General features: G+C 56.8%; 1 protein-coding gene across 1 annotated transcript in view; it reads left to right on the top strand.

Annotated features, from left to right (window-relative positions):
• The window catches only part of DNAH17 (dynein axonemal heavy chain 17), a 33,558-nt gene that overhangs the window by 7,559 nt on the left and 2,455 nt on the right, over positions 1–23,544 (top strand). Inside the window, exons 22-78 of the mRNA XM_063410101.1 lie at positions 20–106; positions 326–478; positions 843–1,091; positions 1,248–1,370; positions 1,594–1,941; positions 2,021–2,112; positions 2,256–2,382; positions 2,601–2,753; positions 3,143–3,268; positions 3,414–3,521; positions 3,642–3,773; positions 4,064–4,224; positions 4,319–4,475; positions 4,743–4,847; positions 5,283–5,440; positions 5,932–6,070; positions 6,594–6,821; positions 6,974–7,111; positions 7,615–7,747; positions 7,925–8,052; positions 8,143–8,291; positions 8,412–8,694; positions 8,784–8,957; positions 9,559–9,766; positions 9,861–10,026; positions 10,109–10,211; positions 10,369–10,516; positions 10,631–10,722; positions 10,897–11,058; positions 11,140–11,304; positions 11,450–11,641; positions 12,071–12,337; positions 12,815–12,976; positions 13,437–13,670; positions 13,862–14,026; positions 14,121–14,216; positions 14,309–14,526; positions 14,709–14,916; positions 15,095–15,210; positions 15,491–15,683; positions 15,786–16,021; positions 16,303–16,419; positions 16,803–17,007; positions 17,333–17,497; positions 17,616–17,756; positions 17,897–18,067; positions 18,225–18,347; positions 18,487–18,680; positions 18,790–18,938; positions 19,064–19,191; positions 19,402–19,629; positions 20,119–20,310; positions 20,903–21,082; positions 21,399–21,581; positions 22,212–22,394; positions 22,590–22,733; positions 23,215–23,440. Of these exons, the coding sequence (XP_063266171.1) occupies positions 20–106; positions 326–478; positions 843–1,091; positions 1,248–1,370; positions 1,594–1,941; positions 2,021–2,112; positions 2,256–2,382; positions 2,601–2,753; positions 3,143–3,268; positions 3,414–3,521; positions 3,642–3,773; positions 4,064–4,224; positions 4,319–4,475; positions 4,743–4,847; positions 5,283–5,440; positions 5,932–6,070; positions 6,594–6,821; positions 6,974–7,111; positions 7,615–7,747; positions 7,925–8,052; positions 8,143–8,291; positions 8,412–8,694; positions 8,784–8,957; positions 9,559–9,766; positions 9,861–10,026; positions 10,109–10,211; positions 10,369–10,516; positions 10,631–10,722; positions 10,897–11,058; positions 11,140–11,304; positions 11,450–11,641; positions 12,071–12,337; positions 12,815–12,976; positions 13,437–13,670; positions 13,862–14,026; positions 14,121–14,216; positions 14,309–14,526; positions 14,709–14,916; positions 15,095–15,210; positions 15,491–15,683; positions 15,786–16,021; positions 16,303–16,419; positions 16,803–17,007; positions 17,333–17,497; positions 17,616–17,756; positions 17,897–18,067; positions 18,225–18,347; positions 18,487–18,680; positions 18,790–18,938; positions 19,064–19,191; positions 19,402–19,629; positions 20,119–20,310; positions 20,903–21,082; positions 21,399–21,581; positions 22,212–22,394; positions 22,590–22,733; positions 23,215–23,440 (9,511 nt within the window). The remainder of the gene's footprint in view (positions 1–19; positions 107–325; positions 479–842; positions 1,092–1,247; positions 1,371–1,593; positions 1,942–2,020; positions 2,113–2,255; positions 2,383–2,600; positions 2,754–3,142; positions 3,269–3,413; positions 3,522–3,641; positions 3,774–4,063; positions 4,225–4,318; positions 4,476–4,742; positions 4,848–5,282; positions 5,441–5,931; positions 6,071–6,593; positions 6,822–6,973; positions 7,112–7,614; positions 7,748–7,924; positions 8,053–8,142; positions 8,292–8,411; positions 8,695–8,783; positions 8,958–9,558; positions 9,767–9,860; positions 10,027–10,108; positions 10,212–10,368; positions 10,517–10,630; positions 10,723–10,896; positions 11,059–11,139; positions 11,305–11,449; positions 11,642–12,070; positions 12,338–12,814; positions 12,977–13,436; positions 13,671–13,861; positions 14,027–14,120; positions 14,217–14,308; positions 14,527–14,708; positions 14,917–15,094; positions 15,211–15,490; positions 15,684–15,785; positions 16,022–16,302; positions 16,420–16,802; positions 17,008–17,332; positions 17,498–17,615; positions 17,757–17,896; positions 18,068–18,224; positions 18,348–18,486; positions 18,681–18,789; positions 18,939–19,063; positions 19,192–19,401; positions 19,630–20,118; positions 20,311–20,902; positions 21,083–21,398; positions 21,582–22,211; positions 22,395–22,589; positions 22,734–23,214; positions 23,441–23,544) is intronic.

The raw sequence follows: 23,544 nt of genomic DNA, 5'->3' as shown, positions 1-23,544 counted from the left end.
GCCCCATCCTCCCACACAGGTAGAGCAGCTCGCCTTCCGGGAGAGCTTCCAGGCAACAGCCCCTTTCTCATACACAGACCCAGAGCCCTACAAGTCACTGGACATGGTAAGGAAGGGGAGGACACTGCTGTCCCCCCTGGCACTGCCTGGCCACCCCGACACTGGATGCTGGGGAGGGGCAACCACTCCAAGTCTTGATCCAGCTCCCAGGCTGACAGGAAGGGTCTGGCCCTGCAGCAGGGACAGAGCCCCTGCCCCTGCTGGAATAGAGATGTGTCCCTTGCACACAGTCCGTGGCTGACACCTCTTCCTTTCATCCATCCAGCAACAAAAGAGCATCATGGCCTTGGAGAAGGAAATGGCAGCCCTGGCCACCTCAGCTGCGCTGTTTGAGGTGCAGGTCCCAGAGTACAAACCACTGAAAATGTGTCGCAAGGAGCTGAGCCTGCTGAAGGACCTCTGGGACATGGTCAACCTGGTATGTGTTGTGGTCTGGGAGCCAGGGCACAGTGCCCAACGCTGCTCCCAGGCAAGGGCTGGACAGCAGGCTGCTCTTGGCTGGCATGGGCATCTGGTGCAGGTACCTATCACGGGCACCTGGTGCAAGCTGGGCATTGCCAGCCGGGCATTGCCAGCCAGAGGTGCAGAGCTGTTGCAGCTTCTCAGAGAGCTCATTGCCATCAGAGGGGGGATGAGACATGGGGCAGGTTGTTGCATTTGAAGCAGGTCTGCATGGCATGTGCATGAGTGGGGGGCCCAATGGGCACACAGGGCATGTGTGCACTGGGTATGCTGCTCCTCTTCTGGTAATCACATGTTTTAAAAATGTATCCTGGGTCCAGGTGAATTTGAACATCGACGCCTGGAAGACAACAAAGTGGGCAGAGCTTAACGTTGAGGATATGGATATTGAGTGCAAGAAATTTGCTAAAGACATCCGGAGTTTGGATAAGGAGGTGAAGAGCTGGGACGCGTTCACAGGGCTGGACAGCAGCATGAAGAACATGATGACGTCCCTGCGCTCCGTGAGCGAGCTGCAGAACCCAGCCGTGAGGGAGCGCCACTGGAAGGAGCTTGTGCAGACAACCAAGGTGCTCTCGAGTCCTCCTGCCCATGGGTGCCGTTAGGTTTAAATCTGGCCACATGCAAATATTCGTGTAGGGTCTCTAAATGTGGGTGTAATGAGATGCTGGACTGCCTCTCTGTGGAGGGGAGTCCATGGCCCAACCACGCTGGTTCTGCCCCAGGTGGAATTCACCATGTCTGAGAAGACCACCCTCGCGGACCTGCTGCAGCTGAACCTGCACAAGTTCGAGGAGGAGGTTCGCGGCATTGTGGACAAAGCATCAAAGGAGGCTGGGATGGAGAAGGTAAATGGGGCTCAGTCCTCCCCTGCTTTGCTGAGACCCTGTGCCAATGTGACTCTGTGGCTGTCCAGGGTTTGTGCTCTGGTTCCTGGGGCTGGAGTCCACAGGGAGCACACAGAGCTTGTGGAGCCCGTGCCTGGAGCAGGCACCCCTCTGTCCTCCTGCTCCCCACCCGGGCTGGGCCCAGCACCGTGGCATCCAGCTCATCCTCATGCCCCAACTGCAGGTGCTGAATGCCCTGGACAAGACTTGGGAAACAGTGGAATTTGAGTATGAGCCCCACAGCAGGACCCAGCTCCCGCTGCTCAAGATGGATGAGGTGCTCATTGAGACGCTGGAGGACAACCAAATGCAGCTGCAGAACGTGCTGGCCTCCAAGTACCGAGCCTTCTTCCTTCAGAGGGCACAGGAATGGCAGCAGAAGCTGTCAACCAGTGACACTGTTATCAGCACCTGGTTTGAGGTACAGAGGAAGTGGAGTCACCTGGAAACAATCTTCATTGCATCTGAAGACACACGCAGTCAACTGCCAGAGTCGTCAAAGCAATTTGACACCATTGACCAGGATTTCCGAGTGCGAAGCCCATTCCTCCTCTCCTTTTCCCTGCAGCTCTCTGCCACTTCGGGTTGGCTGAAGTGTTTTTCCTCTTCAGGAACTAATGGCTGATGCAGTACAGACTCCCAATGTGATTGAATGCACCAACAAGCCTGGGCTGTACACCCGGCTGGAAGCGCTGCAGGACAGGTAAGGATCAAGTCATCCTGGTGAAGTGTTTGGGAGGCCAAAGGAAGAGAGTGAGTCCCACAAAGTATCAGCAAGACATGGACTGAGCAAAGAGTAAAACTGATAAATGGGCGTTAATGGCAGGTTTTTCTCTTTTCTGCCAGGCTGGCAGTCTGTGAGAAGGCCTTGGCTGAATACCTTGAGACCAAAAGACTGGCTTTTCCCCGGTTCTATTTTGTTTCCTCTGCGGACCTACTGGATATTTTATCGAAGGGGACTGAGCCCCTTGAGGTATAGGCTGTATGTGAGCATGGGGGTGAGTCCTGTGCCATTTCCCTGCACTTGTTTGAGCAGTTTCAGAATATTTTTCACTCTTATGGGCAGAACACCGTGCCTGATCCCCTTCCTGGGGGTGCAGTGCCCAGGGAGCACCCAGGGGTAGATGCAATTTCTGATCACACCTCCACACGTGAGGGGGGTCCTGACAGTGGCTGTGCCTCTGCTCTCAGGTGTCCCGGCACTTGACGAAGCTGTTTGACAGTTTGGCCAAGCTGGAGTTCCTGCAGGGCTCTGATAAAAAGCCTCTGAAGATGGCCCGTGGGATGTTCAGCCGGGACGGGGAGTACGTGCCCTTCGATGCAGACTGTGACCTGTCTGGCCAGGTCAGCTGAGCTTTGTGGAGACTCTGCAGGCTGAGGCGGGGGGCAGGTCAAGGATGGGGATGAACCTTTTGCTGGTTGTGCTCTAACAGCCTGGCAGGAGTATAAAAATGCAATTACAAAGATTTTTGGCCAAAAGCCCCAGAAATGGCACCTGCATTGTAGGTACAGAGCAGCACAGTCATGTGAACCAGCCTCAGTCCCTCGAGGGCTGCAGAGTGGTTACACCTTGGCTGTGGGCCCTCAGCCCACCCCTCCTCACATCCCGTGGGCTGTGCCCTGCGGGACCAGCCCCAGACCCTCTCCTGTGGTGTACTGGGATGTGCAGGGAGAGGTTTGTGCGGCCTGGGTGGGCTGGGAGCCGCTGAGCTCTGCTGGATGTGACCCTGCAGGTGGAGGTGTGGCTGAACCGGCTGCTGGAGCGCATGCGCTCGACGCTGCGCAGCCTCATCCCCCAGGCCCTGCGCACCTACGAGGACAAACCACGGGAGGAGTGGGTGTTTGACTACCCGGCACAGGTGGGTGCTGCTGCACGGGGCCAGGCTGGGCCGGCTCTGAGAGGGACAGGAGGCGGAGCCAGAGAGCCCCGGCAGGCACAGGCGCCCACCCTGAGCCACAGCAGGTTCCTCTTTATGGCCGTGTTGTCCCCATGGTTTGCTGCAGGTCGCTCTCACGTGCACCCAGATCGCCTGGACCACAGAGGTTGGTGTTGCCTTTGAGAGTCTGGAGAAAGGTTACGAGAATGCCGTGAAGGATTATAACAAAAAGCAGGTTGGCATCATCCACACCTGACCTGGAGCCAGCCCGAGCCTCTCTGCCAGGCCAGGGGTCATCGAGAGGAGGACAAATGAGGGCATAATCTCTGTGTCCATTATTTCTGTCCTTCCCCAGATTGCCCGGCTGAATGCCCTGATTTCCCTGCTCCTTGGGAACCTGAGTGCTGGAGACAGAATGAAGATCATGACAATCTGTACTATTGATGTCCATGCAAGGGACGTCGTGGCCAAAATGATCCAAACAAAGGTATTTGGTACCAGAGGGATTTTTTGCTGCACCATCTCTCAGAACTTTGGAGCACAGATTTCCTGTCATTCTATTACTTTTGGGCCGGGCACCTCTGTTGGCAGGTGTGGACTGGCCTGGGCCATGAGGAGGGATGGTTCTCCCCCACCCCACGGCCCCAGGACCCCTTTGCACACTGTCCTTGTGCTGGGAGGTGGCAAACGGTCCCAAGGCAGGGGTGTGTGGTGTCCCAGCGGGCCGGGGTGGGCAGTGCCTCTGCCCACCTGCCCCCACAGCCAGCTGCTCCGCAGGTGGAGAGCTCCCAGGCGTTTGCCTGGCAGTCGCAGCTGCGGCACCGCTGGGATGACGGGGACAGGCACTGCTACGCCAACATCTGCGACGCTCAGCTCCTGTACGCCTACGAGTACCTGGGGAACACCCCCCGCCTGGTCATCACCCCCCTGACAGACAGGTTGGGGCTCGGCCCCCCACACCTCCCACTGCCCCTGGCACGTGGCCACGCCATGCCACGGGCCCCGCTCAGCCCCGGTGTCCTCCCTCCACAGGTGCTACATCACCCTGACTCAGTCCCTTCACCTGTACATGGGGGGAGCCCCCGCTGGCCCTGCAGGCACCGGGAAGACAGAGACCACCAAGGACCTGGGCCGGGCTGTGGGCATGATGGTCTACGTGTTCAACTGCTCCGAGCAGATGGACTACAAGGTAGGGCACGGGACAACAGCATGGTGGCTCCAAGGTGAGAACTGTGGGGTGTGCAAGACAAGGGAACCCTGGTTTTGGATCTATGAGAGCCCAGGGGAGCCTCGGCAGTGGGGCTTTATCACTGTGGGGAATTTCTCTAGGGAAGAGCACAATCTGTAAGGCATGAGCAGGTCTCAGCACTCAAGTTTTGTCACCCAGTCCCCCATTGCAGCTGCCGTTAGGGATCGCAGTGCCTGATCCCTGTCCCACTGCTCTCCTTCTCTCCAGTCCTGTGGGAACATCTACAAAGGACTTGCCCAGACAGGTGCCTGGGGCTGCTTCGATGAGTTCAATCGCATTTTGGTGGAGGTCCTGTCTGTCATTGCGGTGCAGGTGTGTGCTGTCCCCACAACCCAGTGGCACTGGGTGCCAAAGAGACTTCCCTGCTCATGTCCTGGATGCTGCCCCAGTTAAACCTAACTGGCAGGACAGTTTACCACTTTTCTCTCCACTATATCCTGTTTGAACACAGCACAGCAGTGCAGATTTGGGCACAGTTAAACCTCACAGCCCAGCTGTGTTGCCTGTGTCCTGGTGACCTGTCACTCCACAGCTCTGCCGTCACCTGGGACAGGGAGTTGGGGTGATTAGGAAGGAGCTGATTTAAGACCAGCTCTCCTGCTGCTGTGGCTTCAGCAAGATCTCAGTATTATTCCTGGCACAGCCAAACCCTCAGGCTCACCTTGGGGAGCAGTCAGGGCCAGCCAGAGCACTGGGCAGGGAGCTGGGAACTGCCAGCACCAACACCTCTCTCTGCTCGCCTGGCAGGTAAAATGTATTCAAGATGCAATCCGTGCCAAGAAGAAAACATTCAACTTCCTTGGGGAGACCATCTCCCTGGTCCCGTCGGTCGGGCTGTTCATCACCATGAACCCAGGGTACGCCGGGCGCACGGAGCTACCTGAGAACCTGAAAGCTCTCTTCAGGTGGGTTGGTGTCACTGCAGCACTTTTCTCCGTGCTGGCACCCACATGCCACATCCATAGTGTGACCCGAGCCAGGGGTGTTTGCGTGCACTGGTGGCCCTGGTGTGAGGGAGCCCTTGGCACTGTGGCACAGTCCCCAGAGGTGGCCGGGCAGGGTGAGCTGCGCTGCTCTGCAAGGGGGGTTGCCACCCTCAACTAGAAATCCAATTGAGAGTTGACAAAAAGGTGGTGAAGCACTGGGAGGGGAGGCACAGAGATGCTGTGGGACTCCTGTCCTTGATGAAATTCAATCTGTGACTGCAGAAGGGCTGGTGTGCCCCAGTCTGGTGGAACATGAGCCCCACTTGGAGGAGTCTGGGCAGGAGACCCCAGCAAGTGTAACTGCAGCACCTGACTGTTTGTTGCACTGGAAACTTGGGGGCAAACCTTGGGAGCTGTGGGAGGGTAAGGACGTGGTCAGGGGCCTGACAACTGCAGCTGCTCCTCTCTAGACCCTGCGCTATGGTGGTCCCCGATTTTGAACTGATCTGTGAAATCATGCTTGTGGCAGAAGGGTTCCTGGATGCCAGGCTCCTGGCAAGAAAGTTCATCACTCTCTACACTCTCTGCAAAGAGCTGCTGTCGAAACAGGTAATTAACAATGTTACACAGGCCTGTCTGTGAGAGGAAAGACTCCATTTATTCACCAAACCTGACACACTGTAGTGGGATTGCTGGTGGTGGCACACGGACTGACGGTTCTGCACAGCTCAGGTCTATGGCTGAACAAGATCCACTTCTATCTGGTGCATCATTTAGCACCTTTCTGCCTTAAGGAAGGAATCAAGAAGCCCAAAAGTAGAATAGCATGGAATTAGGATTGGAATTAGAATTAGAATTAGGCAAATTAAGGTGAGAGCATTCAGATATTATTCATCTCAAGAGAGGTGATTTACACAATAAATGTGTCTCCAAGAAGGAAGTCAGATTCCCAGTTCCAAATCACCCCCATGACTGACAGAGGCTTTTATGTAAATAAGCACAGTTTAGGTCCAGTGAGTGCCATATGGGTGACCTGGTTGGGGACTGATGCACAGGGTGCTCCTCTGCAGTGCTGTTTGAAGCAGCTCTCCCTCATCAAAGTGAAATGGTGATTCTCTGCTTCCTGTCACAGGACCACTACGACTGGGGGCTGCGGGCCATCAAGTCCGTGCTGGTGGTGGCAGGCTCCTTGAAGAGAGGGGACCCTGGCTCTGCAGAGGACCAGGTTCTGATGAGAGCCTTACGAGACTTCAATATCCCCAAGATCGTGACAGATGACTTGCCTGTGTTCTTGGGGCTGATTGGAGACCTGTTTCCAGCGCTGGACGTTCCCAGGAAGAGGGACCTCAACTTTGAGAAGGTGCAAGCCCAAGCATGGCACCTCTGCCAGAGATGTCCCAGTCCTGGCAGGATCCAGAGGCTGACGATCTCTTCAGCGCTTCTGGGGGTGGCCAGGTCATCTCCAGCATCTTCCCAAGGCTGCTGGTGGTCAGTGCCTGCTCTCCCTCCCAGGTCATCCGTGAGTCCGTGCTGGAGCTGAAGCTGCAGGCAGAGGAGAATTTCGTGCTGAAGGTGGTTCAGCTGGAGGAACTGCTACAAGTGCGACACTCGGTCTTCGTTGTCGGCAACGCTGGCTGCGGCAAGTCCCAGGTAGCAGCCAAACCATCCTGAGGACATGGGGCCCCTCTGGCCTCAGCAAAGCGTATCCCAAATCCCAAATCCTATATCCCATATCCCATGGCCCCCCACAGGACAGCAGTGCAGCCATGGCCATGCCAGGCCCTCAGGCACGGTGTGTGCCAGACTGAGCCCATGCAGCTGAGCAGGTTTGGGATGCACAGCTCAGGGGCTGCCCAGGACAGCCACGAGCAGAGCAGAGACAAAGTCAGAGAGCAGACAGGGGCACACTCCTACAACTGATCCTGGGTGTGCTGTGGTGCTGGCAGGATGACAGGACAGGGCTGGCTGGCAGGGCCTGGGCTTCCACAATGCCCTGTCCAGGAGCTGGCTCTGCAGAGGGAGGTCAGGTGCTTTCCCAGAAGCAGTCCAGGTGGGAGCAGGGCTCCATGGCCCCCACTGCAGGCAGGGGCTGCCGAAGGCTGAGATTGCCTGGGGGGATCAGCACCTGTGGTTGCACCATCCTCTCTCCACAGGTGCTGAAGTCCCTCAACAAGACATACAAAAACCTGAAGAGGAGGCCAGTCACTGTGGACCTCGACCCCAAGGCTGTGACCTGCGATGAGCTGTTTGGGATCATTCATCCAGCCACACGGGAATGGAAGGATGGTGAGACACCAATGCTCAGTTTATAGGATGTGAGATGGAATGGGGAGACTTTTCCTTGGGACTCTTTCCTGGAGTGGGAGGGAGAAGGAATATGTTTCATGGGAGCACCAATCCCACGTGTCCTCCAGCAAATGGCTGTGTGTGGAGAGGAACAACCCGAGTCTCTCTGTGGGGCAGGTCTGTTCTCCACAGCAATGCGTGACCTGGCCAACATCACACATGATGGGCCCAAATGGATCATCCTTGATGGAGACATTGATCCAATGTGGATCGAGTCCCTGAACACAGTCATGGATGACAATAAGGTTGGTGCCATCACACCCCAGGGACTTTGCTCACTTGTTATCTCGGGGGACCAACTCCAGACATCCCCCACAATGAGCCACTTCCCCCAGGTTCTCACCTTGGCCAGCAACGAGCGCATCCCCCTCACTCCCACCATGCGGCTCATCTTCGAGATCAGCCACCTGCGGACGGCCACGCCGGCCACCGTGTCCCGGGCTGGGATCCTCTACATCAACCCCACAGACCTGGGCTGGAACCCGTGAGCCAGGGGAGGGGAGGGGAGGGGTGGGGTGGGCTGGGCTGGGCTGGGATGGGATGGGATGGGGTGGGGTGGGGTGGGGTGGGGTGCTCACTGCAGCCCTGCTTGTCTGTCCCACAGCATTGTGGCCAGCTGGATTGAGACAAGGACAGTGAAGTCTGAGAAGGCCGCTCTGACAATCCTCTTTGACAAGTACCTGCCACAATGCCTGGAGAAGCTCAGGTCTGAGTTCAAGACAATCACCCCTGTTCCTGAGGTCACGGCCATACAGACAGTTCTGTCCCTGCTGGAATGTTTCCTGACACCACAGAATGTCCCACCAGACTCACCCCGGGAGCAATACGAGCTCTTCTTTGTCTTTGCCTGTATCTGGGCCTTTGGTGGAGCCTTGTACCAGGACCAGGTACAGCCACGGGACTGCCAGGCACCTGCCACCCCTCTCTGCAGCCCGTCATGTGTCTGGGGTCTGAGTGTCTCTGTTTTGTCCTCCAGCTAGTGGATCATCGCCAGCAATTCAGCAGGTGGTGGCTGACAGAATTTAAAACCATCAGGTTTCCTAATGAGGGGACAATTTTTGACTATTACATTCATCCTGAAAAGAAGACATTCAATCCCTGGGATGAAAAAGTGCCAGAGTTCGAGCTTGACCCCGACATCCCCTTACAGGTACTTCCCAAAGTGCTGTGTTTATATGATTGGTTTGACTATACTCCACAGTCTTCCCCTCACCAACGCATGGAGCATTGTCAGGATTTGGACTGGTAGCACCCATCAAACCCAATGGCTTCCTATGGTTCCCTTTACCCCACAGAAGCCTCAAGCAAGGGCTGTGAGTTCCGTATCTTCTTTACCTCCAGATTAACCTGCAGCTTCAGAGAGTTTCACAAAGTAGCTATGACTATTGCCTGAGTGCAAAATGTCCTTTAGCACTCGATTTGTGTTTCCTACAGAGGCATCTTGGGGGGTTATCTAAGCTGTCAGGGAAAAGGGGCTGTAGCTGTGTGTCTGTTTCAGGAACTGTTCATATTGTTCTGTGTAACAGTTTGGATTTGGTTGGGAAGTCTTTAGAACAATATACCACACAAGATGTGTTGCTTTAGAGAGGGAGGGCAGTTCCTCTGCTGCAGGTCTGCGTGCAGAGAGCACCGTCTGTTGGAGCTGCCAGGAGCGCTGTGCAGGGCTCTGGCACACTGCCTGCTGCCCCGACAGAGGATCCTGCCTCTGCCAGTGCCAGGGCAGTGCAGGGACTGACAGTGCCTCTCCCCAGGCTGCCATGGTACACACCACAGAGACCATTCGCATCCGCTACTTCATGGACCTGCTGATGGAGAAACAGCGGCCAGTGATGCTGGTGGGAAATGCAGGGACAGGAAAGTCAGTCCTGATGGGGAACAAGCTAGAAGCACTCAGCACAGATGAGTATTTGGTGCAGTCTGTGCCCCTCAACTTCTACACAACCTCGGCCATGCTGCAGGGTAAGGCTGGCAGAGCCAGCAGCTGGCCCCACACCGGGCTGTGCCACAGGGTCCTGCAGTGCTGACCCCCACCCACCTATTCCTCTCACTGCAGCTGTCCTTGAGAAACCCCTGGAGAAGAAATCAGGGAGAATTTTTGGCCCACCTGGCACCAGAAGGCTGATCTACTTCATTGATGACATGAACATGCCAGAAGTGGACAAGTATGGCACTGTGGCACCGCACACGCTCATTCGGCAGCACATGGACCACGGGCACTGGTGGGTGCTGGAGGGGCACAGCATGATGGGGGAACCTGTCCCCATCCCTGGGAGAAGTGTCACAGTGCTGGTCCCTGCACAGGTACGACAGGAACAAACTGACCCTGAAGGACATTCGCAATTGCCAGTACGTGGCCTGCATGAACCCGACCGCGGGGTCCTTCACCATCGACTCACGGCTGCAGGTGAGCAGGACCTGGGGGAGGGCTCTGCCTGGCACGGTCACTCTCCAGGCACCAAAGCCCAGAGGGTGGAACGAGGCAGGGGACCCCGCAGTGCCGGTTGGCTGCATCAGCCCCCTGTGGGGCAAAGTGCCCATGTCATTTCTGTCCCTTCCTGCAGCGCCACTTCTGCGTGCTGGCTGTGTGCTTTCCCAGCCGGCAGGCCCTGCACACCGTGTACGGCACCATCCTGCAGCAGCACCTGGCACGGCAGAACATGCCAGCAGCTCTCCAGAAGATGCAGCCCCGGCTGGTGGCAGCAGCGCTGGGTGAGTCTTTGCCACACTGGGGTGGGACAAGCCCCTGGGAATGCACTGCTGGGGAGACAGGCACAGGGGTCTCTGGGGACCTGGGCCCTGCTCACCCCCTGTCCTGCCAAACAGCTCTGCACCAGAAGGTTGCCTCCAACTATCTGCCAACAGCCATCAAGTTCCACTACATCTTCAACCTGCGGGACCTCTCCAACATATTCCAGGTAGTGGGAGAGCTGTTTCTTCTAAAATATCCTTATTCGTCCCTTTCCTCATCCCACATCCTTGCAGCATACCATGTCCCTGAAAAGGGCCTTGGCCTCTTCCCAGAGCAAACCTTTGCAATCAGCTAGAGCAGCACTAAAATTACCCTAAGGGCTGTGGGATTTGTTTGTCAGGGGCTGCTCTTCTCCACCCCCGAGTGCCTGAAAACCCCTGTGGACATGGTGCGCCTCTGGCTTCACGAAGCAGAGAGGGTGTATGGAGACAAGCTGGTCGATGAAGAGGATCAGTACAGCTTCAAGAAGCTGATGTCAGACATCTGCAAAGCCTCCTTTCAAGTAAGTTGTGCTGAAAAGTAGAGTGCTCTAACCCCGTGGTGCCCCACAGCTGAGCCCCACGGCTGGAATTGCCTCTCCCAGGAACTCAATGAAGATTTGGTGTTCGCCAAGCCCAACCTCTACTGCCACTTTGCCCAGGGCATGGATGAGACCAAGTACATGCCAGTGGTAAGCTGGGCAGCTCTGAGTAACCTGCTCAGGGAAGCCCTGGAAAGCTACAATGAGGTGAATGCAGCGATGAATCTGGTGAGTGCCTGTGGCAGGCAGCTCCTCCCTGAAAAGAGGGGACTGTGGCCTTGCACTGCTTGGTTGGGTTGGTGCATTATGGGGCACTCACTGCTCTTTCTACCCTGATCCAGAGCACCAAACCTTCCCCTCCTGTTTCCTTCAGGTGCTCTTTGAAGACGCAGTGTCTCACATCTGCAGAATTAGCCGGATCTTGGAGTCTCCTCGGGGCAACGCACTCCTGGTGGGGGTGGGAGGCAGTGGAAAGCAGAGCCTGGCACGGCTGGCAGCTCACATCAGCAACCTGAGCGTGTTCCAGATCACACTGAGGAAGGGCTATGGCATCCCAGACCTGAAGGTAGGAGCAGCTTTGGACCCTGGCTCTGTGCCACCTGCTTGGGGACGGGTCCTGCACCTGCAGCGACAGTGCCTGGGTGGGCTCACGAGGCTCTGCTCTCTTGTGACACGGTGTTTGCACACAAGGATCCGCTCCCAGGTGACACCCATGAGTCCTGCCCCCCCAGGGGGCCACAGTTCTTCCCCAGCCAGGCATGGGCAGAAGCTGCTGGTGACAGCAGGGGTGGTGGTGTGGGCAGCCCAGGTGCTGCACCTGCACCTGGGCAGAGCACCTCGCACCAGCCCCTTCCCAAAGACTCCTTCCCAAAGACTCCTTCCCAAAGGCTCCTTCCCAAAGGCTCCACTCCAGCTCTCTGGCAGCCAAACTGGTCACTTTGGAGAATACCTCACGGGGGTTGAACTGGAGGGTGACAGTTTCTCTCTGTCCCAGCTGGACCTTGCTGCCCAGTACATCAAAGCAGCTGTGAAGAACATCCCCGGCGTGTTCCTGATGACAGACTCCCAGGTGGCTGAAGAATCATTCCTGGTTGTGATCAATGATTTCTTGGCGTCTGGGGAAGTGCCAGGCCTCTTTCAGGATACTGACCTGGAAACCATCATTGGGTCCATGAGGCCTCAAGTGAAGGCCCTTGGATTGGAGGATACAAAGGAAAACTGCTGGAAAATATTTATAGAAAAAGTCAGGCGCCAGTTAAAGGTGGGTGTTTGCTCTCCAGGTTGGTTTGCCTGTGCTCCTGATTTGCCTTATCCAAAACCTCTTTGCAACAGGCCACAGAACACCGAGGTTTCACCCCAGGACGGTGGGTTTAGGCAAAAGGTGTTTTCAGAGACTCCCCAGGTGCCCCCAGCCCCAGAGGTGCAAGGCACAACAGCCCTGTATTGACCTCCCTGGGAGCAGAGGGGGTCAGTAGCTTCCAGGGCTACACATCATCCCAGGGATGCCCACACCAGCACTGTGCTCAGCTGCTGACTGCAGCCACCAAAGGGGTCCCAGTTCCAGCCCTGGTGAGAGGCACAGGGTCACAGCCACAGACCACCTCGTGCGTACTGGGAGTTAACGGGAAGGCAGCAGATCTCAGGTCTGCAGCAGAATCCTTGCAGTCATGTGGAGACCCCAGAGACAGTGCTCCTGACAGCAGGGACACCCCACCCAGGCACTGCTGCTCTGCCCCAGGTTGTCCTCTGCTTCTCCCCCGTGGGCTCAACCCTGCGTGTGCGGGCCAGGAGGTTCCCAGCTGTAGTGAACTGCACAGCCATCGACTGGTTCCACGAGTGGCCAGAGGATGCTCTCGTGTCCGTCAGCAGCAGGTTCCTGGAGGAAACACCAGACATCGAGGTGAGCCGGGGTCCTAGGGCAGCACTGGGCAGTGAACTGCACCTCTGCTGCTCTCTGTGTTCAGTGTGCCCAGGCATGGGGGTCTGGCTTGACCCTGAGGACTGGGAACAGCAAGCTGGGAATAGGTCTGGGATAAGTTTACAGCTGGTTCCAGCATCAGAGCCTGCAGCCCTGTGCTGTGCTGGTGAGGATGAACCCTCCCTCTCCATTCTGTCCTTAAAACACCCGCCCAGGCAACAGCCTGGGGACAGCAGCTCCTCCCCACACAGGGATGTCAGGGACATGGGAACCAGCACCAGTGCCTTTACCACGAGCATCTCAGCCCTGTGTTGTGCTGCTGATGAAAAGGGTCACTTTGCTCTGGCCTCTGTGGCTGGACATAGAGCCAGCACTGCAGGAGGGCTCAGTGCAGCCACTGCACGCCTGCTACAGCAGCTCCCTGTCTGTGCTCTCTGTGCAGCCAGAGGTCAAGGCCTCCATCAGCCAGTTCATGTCCTTCGTCCACACGAGCTCAAAGGAGATGTCCAAGACCTACCTGGCCATGGAGAGACGCTACAATTATACCACGCCAAAGACCTTCCTGGAGCAGATAAAGCTCTACCAAAACCTGCTGGCGGATAAAAGGAGCAAGCTCTCTGCCAGCATCGAGAGGCTGGAGAAGGGGCTGCTGAAGCTGCAGAGCACGGCATCACAGGTGCCTGCCCATAGCCTCTCTTGTGCATCGTGCCTATTCTCAGTCTGGCACGGGGGACAGAGCAAGCACATCCCTGCAGGATGGTCACAGTGTCTTTGAGGTCCGCAAGCCATACCAAGACACTGCTGCTCCACCAGGCAGGACTTGGCAGGATCAGCCCTTTTATCTGCTCTGTTTCTTCCCTCATTGAGGTGGATGACCTGAAAGCCATGCTGGCAATCCAGGAGGTAGAGCTGAAGAAGAAGAATGAGGACACAGACAAACTGATCCACGTGGTGGGTGTTGAGACAGAGAAGGTCAGCAAGGAGAAAGCCATTGCTGATGAGGAGGAGCTGAAGGTCGAGGCCATCAACAAGGTGTGAAGTGCTGAGCTGCTGCCCAGTGAGGGACAGGGCAGCGTGAGCTCTGTGGTTACAGCCACTTAGCCCATCCCATGTCCTCCATCCCCAGATGGTGGCTGAGAAGCAACGAGCCTGTGCGAGCGACCTGGCAGAAGCAGAGGTGGTGCTCTCGGCCGCCCGCGAGGCCCTCGACACGCTCAACAAGGTGGGTGAGCTCCCCGGGGGACGCGGGCGCTCAGGCAGCGCTGGCAGCCCCAGGCCAGGGTGATGCTCAGTGGCCCTGTGGTCCCTCCCCAGTACAACCTGACGGAGCTGAAGTCCTTTGGGGCCCCACCACCAGAGGTAGTGAACGTGATGGCAGCTGTGTTGGTTCTGACGGCCGAAAACGGCAAGATTCCGAAGGACAGGAGCTGGACAGCAGGAAAAGTCAAGATAGGAAAAGCAGACACCTTCCTTGCAAGCTTAAAAAACTATGATGGGGAAAATATCCCTGAGGCCTGTCTCAAGGCATTTGAGTGAGTCCACGGCTGGTTCCTGCCCCTTCACAGCCCCTGCCAGCAGCTGCCCAGAGCACAGCAGGGCTCGGGGACAGGAGTGGGATCCAGGTGTCGGCCCTGCTCTCCCACCCTGTCACCCCGAGGCGCCCGAGCCCCGGGAGGAGCGGGACGGGCCCCAGCAGTGCCTCCTCCTGCTGCAGGCCATACCGGAAGGACCCCGGCTTTGACCCAGAGTTCATCAAGTCCAAGTCGACGGCGGCAGCCGGGCTGTGCTCCTGGTGCCTCAACATGGTCCGCTTCTACGAGGTGCACTGCACGGTGAAGCCCAAGAGACAGGCAGTGGCCGAAGCTGACGCCGAGCTGGCAGAGGCACAGCAGAGGCTGAGTCGCATTAAGAACAAAATTGTGGTAAGTGTGTGTGCTCACAGCCCCCAGCCACGAGCCCCTCAGTCACCACACGAGCAAAAGGACTCCATGAACCCAGGGCCTGGCCCAAGCACTCTGCTGGGATTGAGATGCTGCAGAGCTCAGGGACCATGGAGCCTCGATCTAGGCAGGGAATAACTGGGGCTGTTCTCTTCCAAAGGCCCTGAATGAAAATCTGGCGACTCTCACTGCTCAGTTTGAGAGAGCCACAGCAGAGAAGATCAAATGCCAGCAGGAGGCTGATGAAACCAATAAAGTCATCACCTTGGCAAACAGGTACCATGCAAACACTGGCCCTGAAGCATCAGGGCAGGCTGCTGCTCCCTTGCATCACCTGGTGGCCCTGGCACCAGAGCCATGGGAGCAGCAGAGGCACCCATACCCTCCCCAAATTAAAAAATTCTGAGATTAGTTGGGCCAGACATTCATGAGGGGAGGCAGCCATGGAGATGTTTAGTGCAAACGCCTCAGGTCACCATGGCTGAGTCCCCACCCCCCCCCTTGCCCGAGTCACAGCACCAGCACTACAGCAGCCACCACACCTCTAACCCCACAGGCTCGTTGGGGGCCTGGCATCCGAAAACGTCCGCTGGGCTGAGTCTGTGGAGCAGCTCAGAGAGCAGGGGAAGACGCTGTGCGGGGACGTGCTGCTGGTCTCTGCCTTTGTGTCCTACATCGGATACTTCACCAAGAGGTACAGGGCTGAGCTTCTGGACAACCACTGGATCCCCTTCCTCAACGGGCTGACGGTGAGAGCCCACAGGTTCCATCCCAGAGTGCCTCCCCCCATGCCAAGCAGCACCAGGGGCTCCCAGGCGCTGCGGCAGGCACCCAACAGCCCCTCCCTGCAGGTGCCCATCCCCATCACCCCAGACCTGGACCCGCTCAGCCTCCTCACGGACTCTGCTGATGTGGCTGCCTGGAACAACCAGGGGCTGCCCAGCGACCGCACCTCTACCGAGAACGCTGCCATCCTCTGCAGCACCCAGCGCTGGCCGCTGCTCGTGGACGCCCAGCTGCAGGGCAGCAAGTGGATCAAGAACAAATACGGGGAGGACCTGCAGATCGTCCGCCTGGGCCAGCGAAGGTGGGCCAGGGGCTGAGGGGTGGAAACAGGCTCAGGCTGCACCAGCCCCCCTTTCTCTGCCATTGAAGGGTGCAGAGTCAGGGCAATCGTGTCCCCCATCAGATTCAGGGCACCCAAGGGCAGCAGCCCTGATGGTGTAGCTGACACCTTCAAAAGCTCTGGGGGGGCCAGGACTGGCAGAGCACAGCGGGGTCCCCATAGGGCACAGTGGGAAGAAAGCACTCTGTGAGTCCCCCACAGTGCACAGCCTTGCCATACACATCTGCCCTCTCTGTCCTCAGATACCTGGACATCATTGCCCAGGCAGTGTCAGAAGGACAGACACTGCTGATCGAGGACATCGGGGAGACGATAGAGGCAGTGCTGGACCCGCTGCTGGGCAGGACCGCCAAGGGCAGGTCAGCACACCCCAGTGCTGAGGGGTTTCACCTCCCCCGAGCAGCCACTGCTGCCCAAAATGCTGGTAGATGCACCTTCACTGTGGGCAGCTTGGGCACCTGATCCTTCCTTTGCTTTGGCCACACGCCCCAGAGTTCTCCAGTGTGTCCCATGGAAGACACCTGTACTGAATGTGGCCTGCTGTGGCAGGGTAGTCTCCAGCTCCTGTTCCTCCACCCTTGCCCTGCCAAGTCTGGTTTGGTACTTCTGCCCTTGCTGTGGCTTTTCCCAACCAAAGAAATTCATCCCAAGTGGCCAGGAACAGCACACAGGCTGAGGGCATCTGTCTGTGATGAGTTACTGTCCAGTGTGTGGGGATTGATTTGTTTAATTAACCGAACAGATACATTAGAATTGGAGATAAAGAAGTGGAGTATAACCAGCAGTTCCGCCTAATCCTGCATACCCGATGTTTCAACCCACACTACAAGCCAGAGGTGCAGGCTCAGTGCACTCTCATCAACTTCTTGGTGACACGGGAGGGCCTGGAGGACCAGCTACTGGCTGCTGTGGTAGCCCGGGAGCGGCCGGACCTGGAGGCCCTGAAGGTACGGGGGCAAGAGGGACTGCTCAGAGGGTGGGAGAGGCCAGGGCACTGCGAAGGTTTGGGGCAGGAGCCCCCTTCATGTGCCCACTGCTGTTTGTCGAGAGCCAAGGAAGGCCGGAGCAGACCCTGCAGCTGCAGTCCCCCACTGCCCCCGCAGCCAGCACTGCCTGGGCGTGCTCTTCACTTCACCTGCGGGTGGGGGGACCCAGGAGGGGCCACGTCCTCCCTCCCCTCACACCAGCACCCTGGTGACCACATGAGTGAGTGACTGGTGCCAGCACTGTTGGGATGTCCTGAGCGACACATCCCTGGGTGCTGCTGCGCAGGCAAGCCTGACCAAGAGCCAGAACGAGTTCAAGATCAAGCTGAAGGAGCTGGAGGACTCACTGCTCGCCCGGCTGTCAGCTGCTGGGGGAGATTTCCTGCGGGACACAGCACTGGTGGAGAACCTGGAGATAACGAAGCGCACAGCCAAGGAAATTGAGGAAAAAGTAAATGTGCTCCCTGCCGCAGGCAGAGGGACAGCTCGGCTGGGCACCCAGCAGGAGGGTGGGCACCACTTTGATGTGTGACAGGGTTCTGGTAACACCCACGCCCCTGCATCTCCAGGTAAAAGAAGCTAAAGTCACTGAAGTACAAATAAACATTGCGAGAGAGAACTACCGGCCAGCAGCAGAGCGAGCATCCCTACTGTACTTCATCCTGAGTGACCTTTGCAAGATCAACCCCATCTACCAGTTCTCTCTCAAGGTGTTTGGAGAGCGAGGAGGGACAGAGATGTCTGTGGTTGGGGCAGAATTGGGGGAGCTCAGACATTCAGTGTCTCAGCTTTCATGCTGCTGACAAGGCCCCAGCAGCCACATGCTGATGCCTGTTGGGATCTTCCTCAGGCCTTCAACGGGGTCTTTGAGAAAGCCATCCAACGTGCAATCCCCAGCGAGGACACCCGGGAAAGGGTGATCAACCTGACGGACCAGATCACCTACTCGGTCTATGTGTACACTGCACAGGGCCTCTTTGAGAGAGACAAACTCATCTTCCTGGCCCAGGTTGCCTTCCAGGTAATCCCTGCAAATGTCTGGGGCTCCTGCTGCACAACAGGCATTTATGTGGCTTGTTCTCTTACCCTGGTGCCACTGTGGATGCTCAGAGCCTCTCACTCCTCACACTGGGGCCATGGACATTGGCTGGCTGTGACGCTGCACTCCCACTTTCCAGGTCCTGGCCCTCAAGAAAGAAGTGAACCCCGCAGAGCTGGACTTTCTCTTGCGCTTCCCTTCCAAGGCTGGCGTCACATCCCCTGTGGACTTCCTGCAGCCCCAGGCCTGGGGTGCCGTCAAGGTGGGTCTGTGCAGTCACCCCCTGTGCCAAGGCAGTGCCGGCACAGCCCCAGTGCAGCGGGTCTGGGGTCACCTGCAGGGAGTCCCTGAGGATGAGCAGAGCCCAGGAGTGATTTAGTCCTTCTCTGTGGGACCTGAAGGCGCTTTCAGAAATGGAAGAGTTCAGCAGCCTGGAGAGCGACATCGAGAGCTCAGCAAAGCGATGGAAAAGGTTTGTGGAGATGGAGGCACCAGAGAATGAGGTGTTCCCCATGGACTGGAAGAACAAGACAGCCCTGCAGAGGCTGTGTGTGCTGCGGTGCCTGCGCCCTGACAGGATGACCTACGCCATCAGGTATCTGGTGCCCAGCACAGGGCTCTCCTGCAAGAGCCTCAGAGTGTCACCACTCCAGCTGTAACCAGTAACTGTTCCCATCTCACAGGATGGTTCTATTTTTCTGTAGGAAATTTGTGGAAGAGAAGATGGGAAGCAAGTATGTCAAAGCAAGGAGCATTGATCTCTCTGAGGTGTACAAGGACAGCAGCCCCTCCGTGCCCCTGTTCTTCATCCTCTCCCCCGGTGTTGACCCGCTGAAGGATTTGGAGGCACTGGGTGAGGCACTGCCCACCCCAGACAGGCACCAGCCCCGCTGGCCGTGAGCTGCTGCAGGGCCAAGTGGCCAGAGCTGCGTGGCCCCAGCTCAGCACTGATACTGACAGCAGACATTCCCCTCCCAGGCACCAGGCTGGGCTTCACCATTGACAACGGGAAGATCCACAACGTATCACTGGGGCAAGGCCAGGAGGTTGTGGCAGAGCATGCCATGGAGGTGGCAGCTGCAGAGGGCCACTGGGTCATCCTGCAGGTGGGTGGGGGCAGTGGGGCGCATCGCAGGGGGCACAGCCCTGACAGCAGAGCCCTGCAGGGTCACCCCAGCGGCGATGGCAGTCTCACTGCCTGGGCTAGCTGGCTGTACCCGTGCTGTACTGCACCTTCCCCCTGTGGAGCCGCAGTAGGAATTGGGGGGGTGGGGCGGGAAGTGAGATTCATGAGATCCAGAGAGGTTTTTTTTCAGAACATCCACCTAGTGGCCCGGTGGCTGGACACGCTGGAGAAGCTGGTGGAGCACCACAGTCAAGACAGCCACCCCGAGTACCGGCTGTTCATGAGCGCCGAGCCAGCGCCCAACCCCGAGGCGCACATCATCCCACAGGGGCTGCTGGACAACTCCATCAAGATCACCAGCGAGCCGCCCACGGGCATGCGCGCCAACCTGCACGGGGCCCTCGACCTCTTCTCACAGGTACCCCCTGTGCCACCCCTGCCCTTCCCCAGCTGCCTCCCCGGGGCAGCTCCATCAGCAGGCACGGCTCAGCACCTCAGCGGTGTCACCATGGCCAGGGACACTGCACCTGGAGCCAGCCCTTGCCAGCACATCCTCCTGCAGTGCCCAGAGCCCCCCTCCGGCAGGGGTTTAGGGGTAACCAGAGCTGCCCAAGGGTTTCCAACACAAGGAAGTGCCAGGTCTCCAGTGCCTTTCCTGAGGCTGAACCTGGAGCAGCTGCAGCCTTGCAGAACAAGCTGCCTTAGCTGTCAGTAGGGCATTGGGGTGTGAACTCTAATTCCCTTATACACAAATGAGTGCAAAAATAACCAACTAGCAAATCATGAATATACAACTTTTTCTTTCTAATGAACACTTTCAGTTCTCTTTTACCTATGAATGTTCTTCACTAGAGGGGCATCTGACAGCAGTATTCAGCTACAACCCACCCTCACTGTTCCTCCCCAGGAAACACTGGAGCAGTGCAGCAAAGAAAACGAGTTCAGGTGCATCCTGTTTGCACTTTGCTACTTCCACGCAGCGGTGGCCGAGCGGCGCAGGTTCGGAACCCAGGGCTGGAACAGGTCCTACCCCTTCAACAACGGCGACCTGACCGTCTCCGTTAACGTCCTGCACAACTACCTGGAGGCCAACACCAAGGTGAGGGATAACAAGTGACTGCTCCTCAGCACAGCACCTGCTGCAACAATTGAACTTTCTTAGAACATTCAGTTTGCAGCACAAACACCATCTCAGGAAGAAGCCCAGGGCCAGGAGCAGTTCCTCCCCTGCTCCCTGAACACTCAGGCAGGAGAAGGGGATGAGAACTCAGCCTGACTGAGCTGGGTGGAAGAGGCATCAGGGCCCAGCCAGGGCAAGTGCCTGCCTCGGCCCATGTGCCTGGCCCGACCCATGCCTTGGTGATTGGTGGGTGGTCCCACCTAAAAATCAAACCCACCCCAAGAATGCAAGTGCAGTGAGCAGGGCTGAAGTCTCACCTTTAGACCTGCCCTCACAGACATGATCAATGCTGGATGGAAAAAAGATGGGATTCAAATCACAGACGGCTGTGTTCATACTGGCACAAGGAGAAATATGTGGGTGATCAAGAGACACTCCTCTTCCCAAGCCTCTGTGGGTCCAGGGACTGTCACCTCCCTGCACAGGTCAATCCTGGAGCCATCACTCTGTGGTTGTATGGGGAGCTCCTGGGGAGCCGCTCGGGAGCCCCAGGTTGAGCCTCTCCCTGCAGGTCCCGTGGGATGACCTCCGGTACCTCTTTGGTGAGATCATGTACGGGGGGCACATCACGGATGACTGGGACCGCCGGCTGTGCCGCACATACCTGAGCGAGTATGTCCGGCCCGAGATGCTGGACGGGGACGTGTCCTTGGCTCCGGGGTTTATGATCCCTCCCCGCATGGATTACGAGGTAAGGAACACTGCAATTTGCTGTAGAAAACCCCTGCTCCAGATAAATGTGCATGAGTCCATGTTCCCTCTTGCTCACCAAGGGGAATGTAGGGAGAGAGTGTCAATCCCCTGGGAATGTGCAGAACTGCTGCAAAAAGTAATTCCTGTGGTTGAGAGGGAAAGGGAAAAACCTGGCTGAGACACAAGTTAAAAAATGCCTTGGTGCACACAGGCAGGTTCTGTAAAGGGCCCAAAGTGGTGATGGGTTTTCAAGGTTGCAGGGAACTTTGGGCTCCTTTGCCTGTGCTTCCAAGCTAATGCTGCCCCTGACTCAGGCCTACCACCAGTACATCGACAACAACCTGCCAGCAGAGAGCCCCCACCTGTATGGCCTGCACCCCAATGCAGAGATGGGATTCCTGACCGTCACCTCGGACAGGCTCTTCCGCACGGTGCTGGAACTGCAGCCCAAGGAATCCGAGGCTGCCGGAGGCTCAGGCACCTCCCGAGAGGAACAGGCAAGTCAAGTCTGATTTTTTTTAAGGTGGGGGGAAGTAATTACAGTGGGGAAAAAACCTCTTAAGGGTGGCAATTGAGAAGCTATAGAGGGGAGACAAGGCCCGGAGGCAACTGAGAGAGGCCCCGTAGCAGTGAGGAAGGGACAGCAGAGGGAGGTGATTGCAGCCCAGCCACGCTGTGGTCATTGGCCTGGGGATGGCAGCACATGATGCAGAGGCAGCCTGGTCAGGAACTCCACGCCCTGATGGGGCCAAGATGCTCCACTGGCAACATGAGCCTTACATGGGGCTCCTCAGCAGATGGAGCTGGCTGAGAAACCTCCATTCATGAGAGCAACTACTAAAAACAGATTTAAAATAATTTTTTTAGAAGTCTTCTTCCTGACTGCCTGGAGTTTACACTTGAATTTCACAGCCTCCATGGCCTTAGGTCTCTTACCCTGACTATCAAAAAGAACTACAGCTTTTTAAGACCCAAGAGCAGTTAGTAACAGAACAGAGCATTAGTAACAGAGGAGGAAGTACAAAGAAACACCAGGGCAGAAAAAGAAAAAACCTTACCAACTTAATTAAATGAAACCTGCAGCATTTTTCTCTGGACAAGAGCAATATGTGATATTCTCATTTCAGGTGAAGTCAGTCCTGGATGAAATCCTTGGGCAGCTGCCGGACCCCTTCAACATGGAGGATATGATGGGAAAGGCAAAGGAAAAAACCCCATACACTGTGGTAGCCCTCCAGGAATGTGAAAGGATGAACATCCTGACCAATGAGATCAGGCGCTCACTGAAGGAGCTGGACCTGGGACTGCAGGTACACAGCTGGATCCTGGATCATCTCCCAGTATTCCCAAAGCACTCCCTGCCTTTGCTGCTGCTCTCACCCATCAAGCTGTGCCAGGTGCAGCCAGGCAGCCCCGGCCTGCTGCCCCTGAGCCCAGGCACAGCCCTCGGGCTGTCCCACCACTGGCTGCAGGTGACACTGCCTGCACTTTTCTCTTTTTCAAAGGGAGAGCTGACGATTACGTCCGAGATGGAAGAGCTGGGAAATGCTCTCTTCTATGACAGTGTTCCAGAATCTTGGACACGTTATGCCTATCCCTCCCTCCTCAGCTTGGCAACCTGGTATGCGGACCTGCTCCTGCGGATCAGGGTGAGCAGAGTGTGTCAGGCAGAGCTTGGGGTGCCCCAGGACTCTCCCCACCATTGCACTGGTTTATTGGTAACTGGTTTATTTCTCAGTATTAATTTAACCAGCCTGAAGTACCTGAAAAGGGCTGTTACTCCAGGAATGGGAGCACAAGTCTGACCAGGGTTTCCATTTCAGTACATCCCTGTAGCAAGAGAACATCAGCTCCCTCCCATTACAGCTCGGGGTGTCCCATTAAAAAAATTAATAAAACTGGCTTTGTTAAAAAATAGCAGTATTTTCTGCACCACAAATTCAGGGTTTCAGTTTCATTGCTGCAGGGGAATACGCTGCTTATTCCTCCCACACCACTTCCAGCCAGTCCCCACCCTGCAAGATCAGCTGAAGCTTGGGTTACACACAGCAAAGCATCAGCTCTGTCACAGTGTCCTGCAGCTCACAGCACATCCTCCACCCTAAAGGACGCTGCTGGTTTATTTTCCAGGAACTGGAAGTCTGGGCAACAGATTTTGTGCTGCCTGCAACAGTGTGGCTGGCGGGATTCTTCAACCCCCAATCCTTCCTCACAGCCATCATGCAGTCCACAGCCAGGAAAAAGCAGTGGCCCCTGGATAAGATGTGTCTGGCAGCGGATGTGACCAAGAAGACCCGCGAGGAGATAACATTTCCCCCCAGAGAAGGCTCCTACGTGCACGGGCTGTTCATGGAAGGTAAAAACTGCATCTCTGAGATGTTTCAGACATGAAGCAGGCCTAACCCAGCCCTTCTCCCTTGTGCAGCTGAGCAGTGTCAGCACTTGCTGCCTGGTCTGGTC

The sequence above is a fragment of the Prinia subflava genome, chromosome 12 (genome assembly GCF_021018805.1).
Source record: "Prinia subflava isolate CZ2003 ecotype Zambia chromosome 12, Cam_Psub_1.2, whole genome shotgun sequence".
In the NCBI taxonomy this organism is placed as follows: Eukaryota; Metazoa; Chordata; class Aves; order Passeriformes; family Cisticolidae; genus Prinia; species Prinia subflava.
This window is presented reverse-complemented; position numbering and strand designations above follow the sequence as displayed.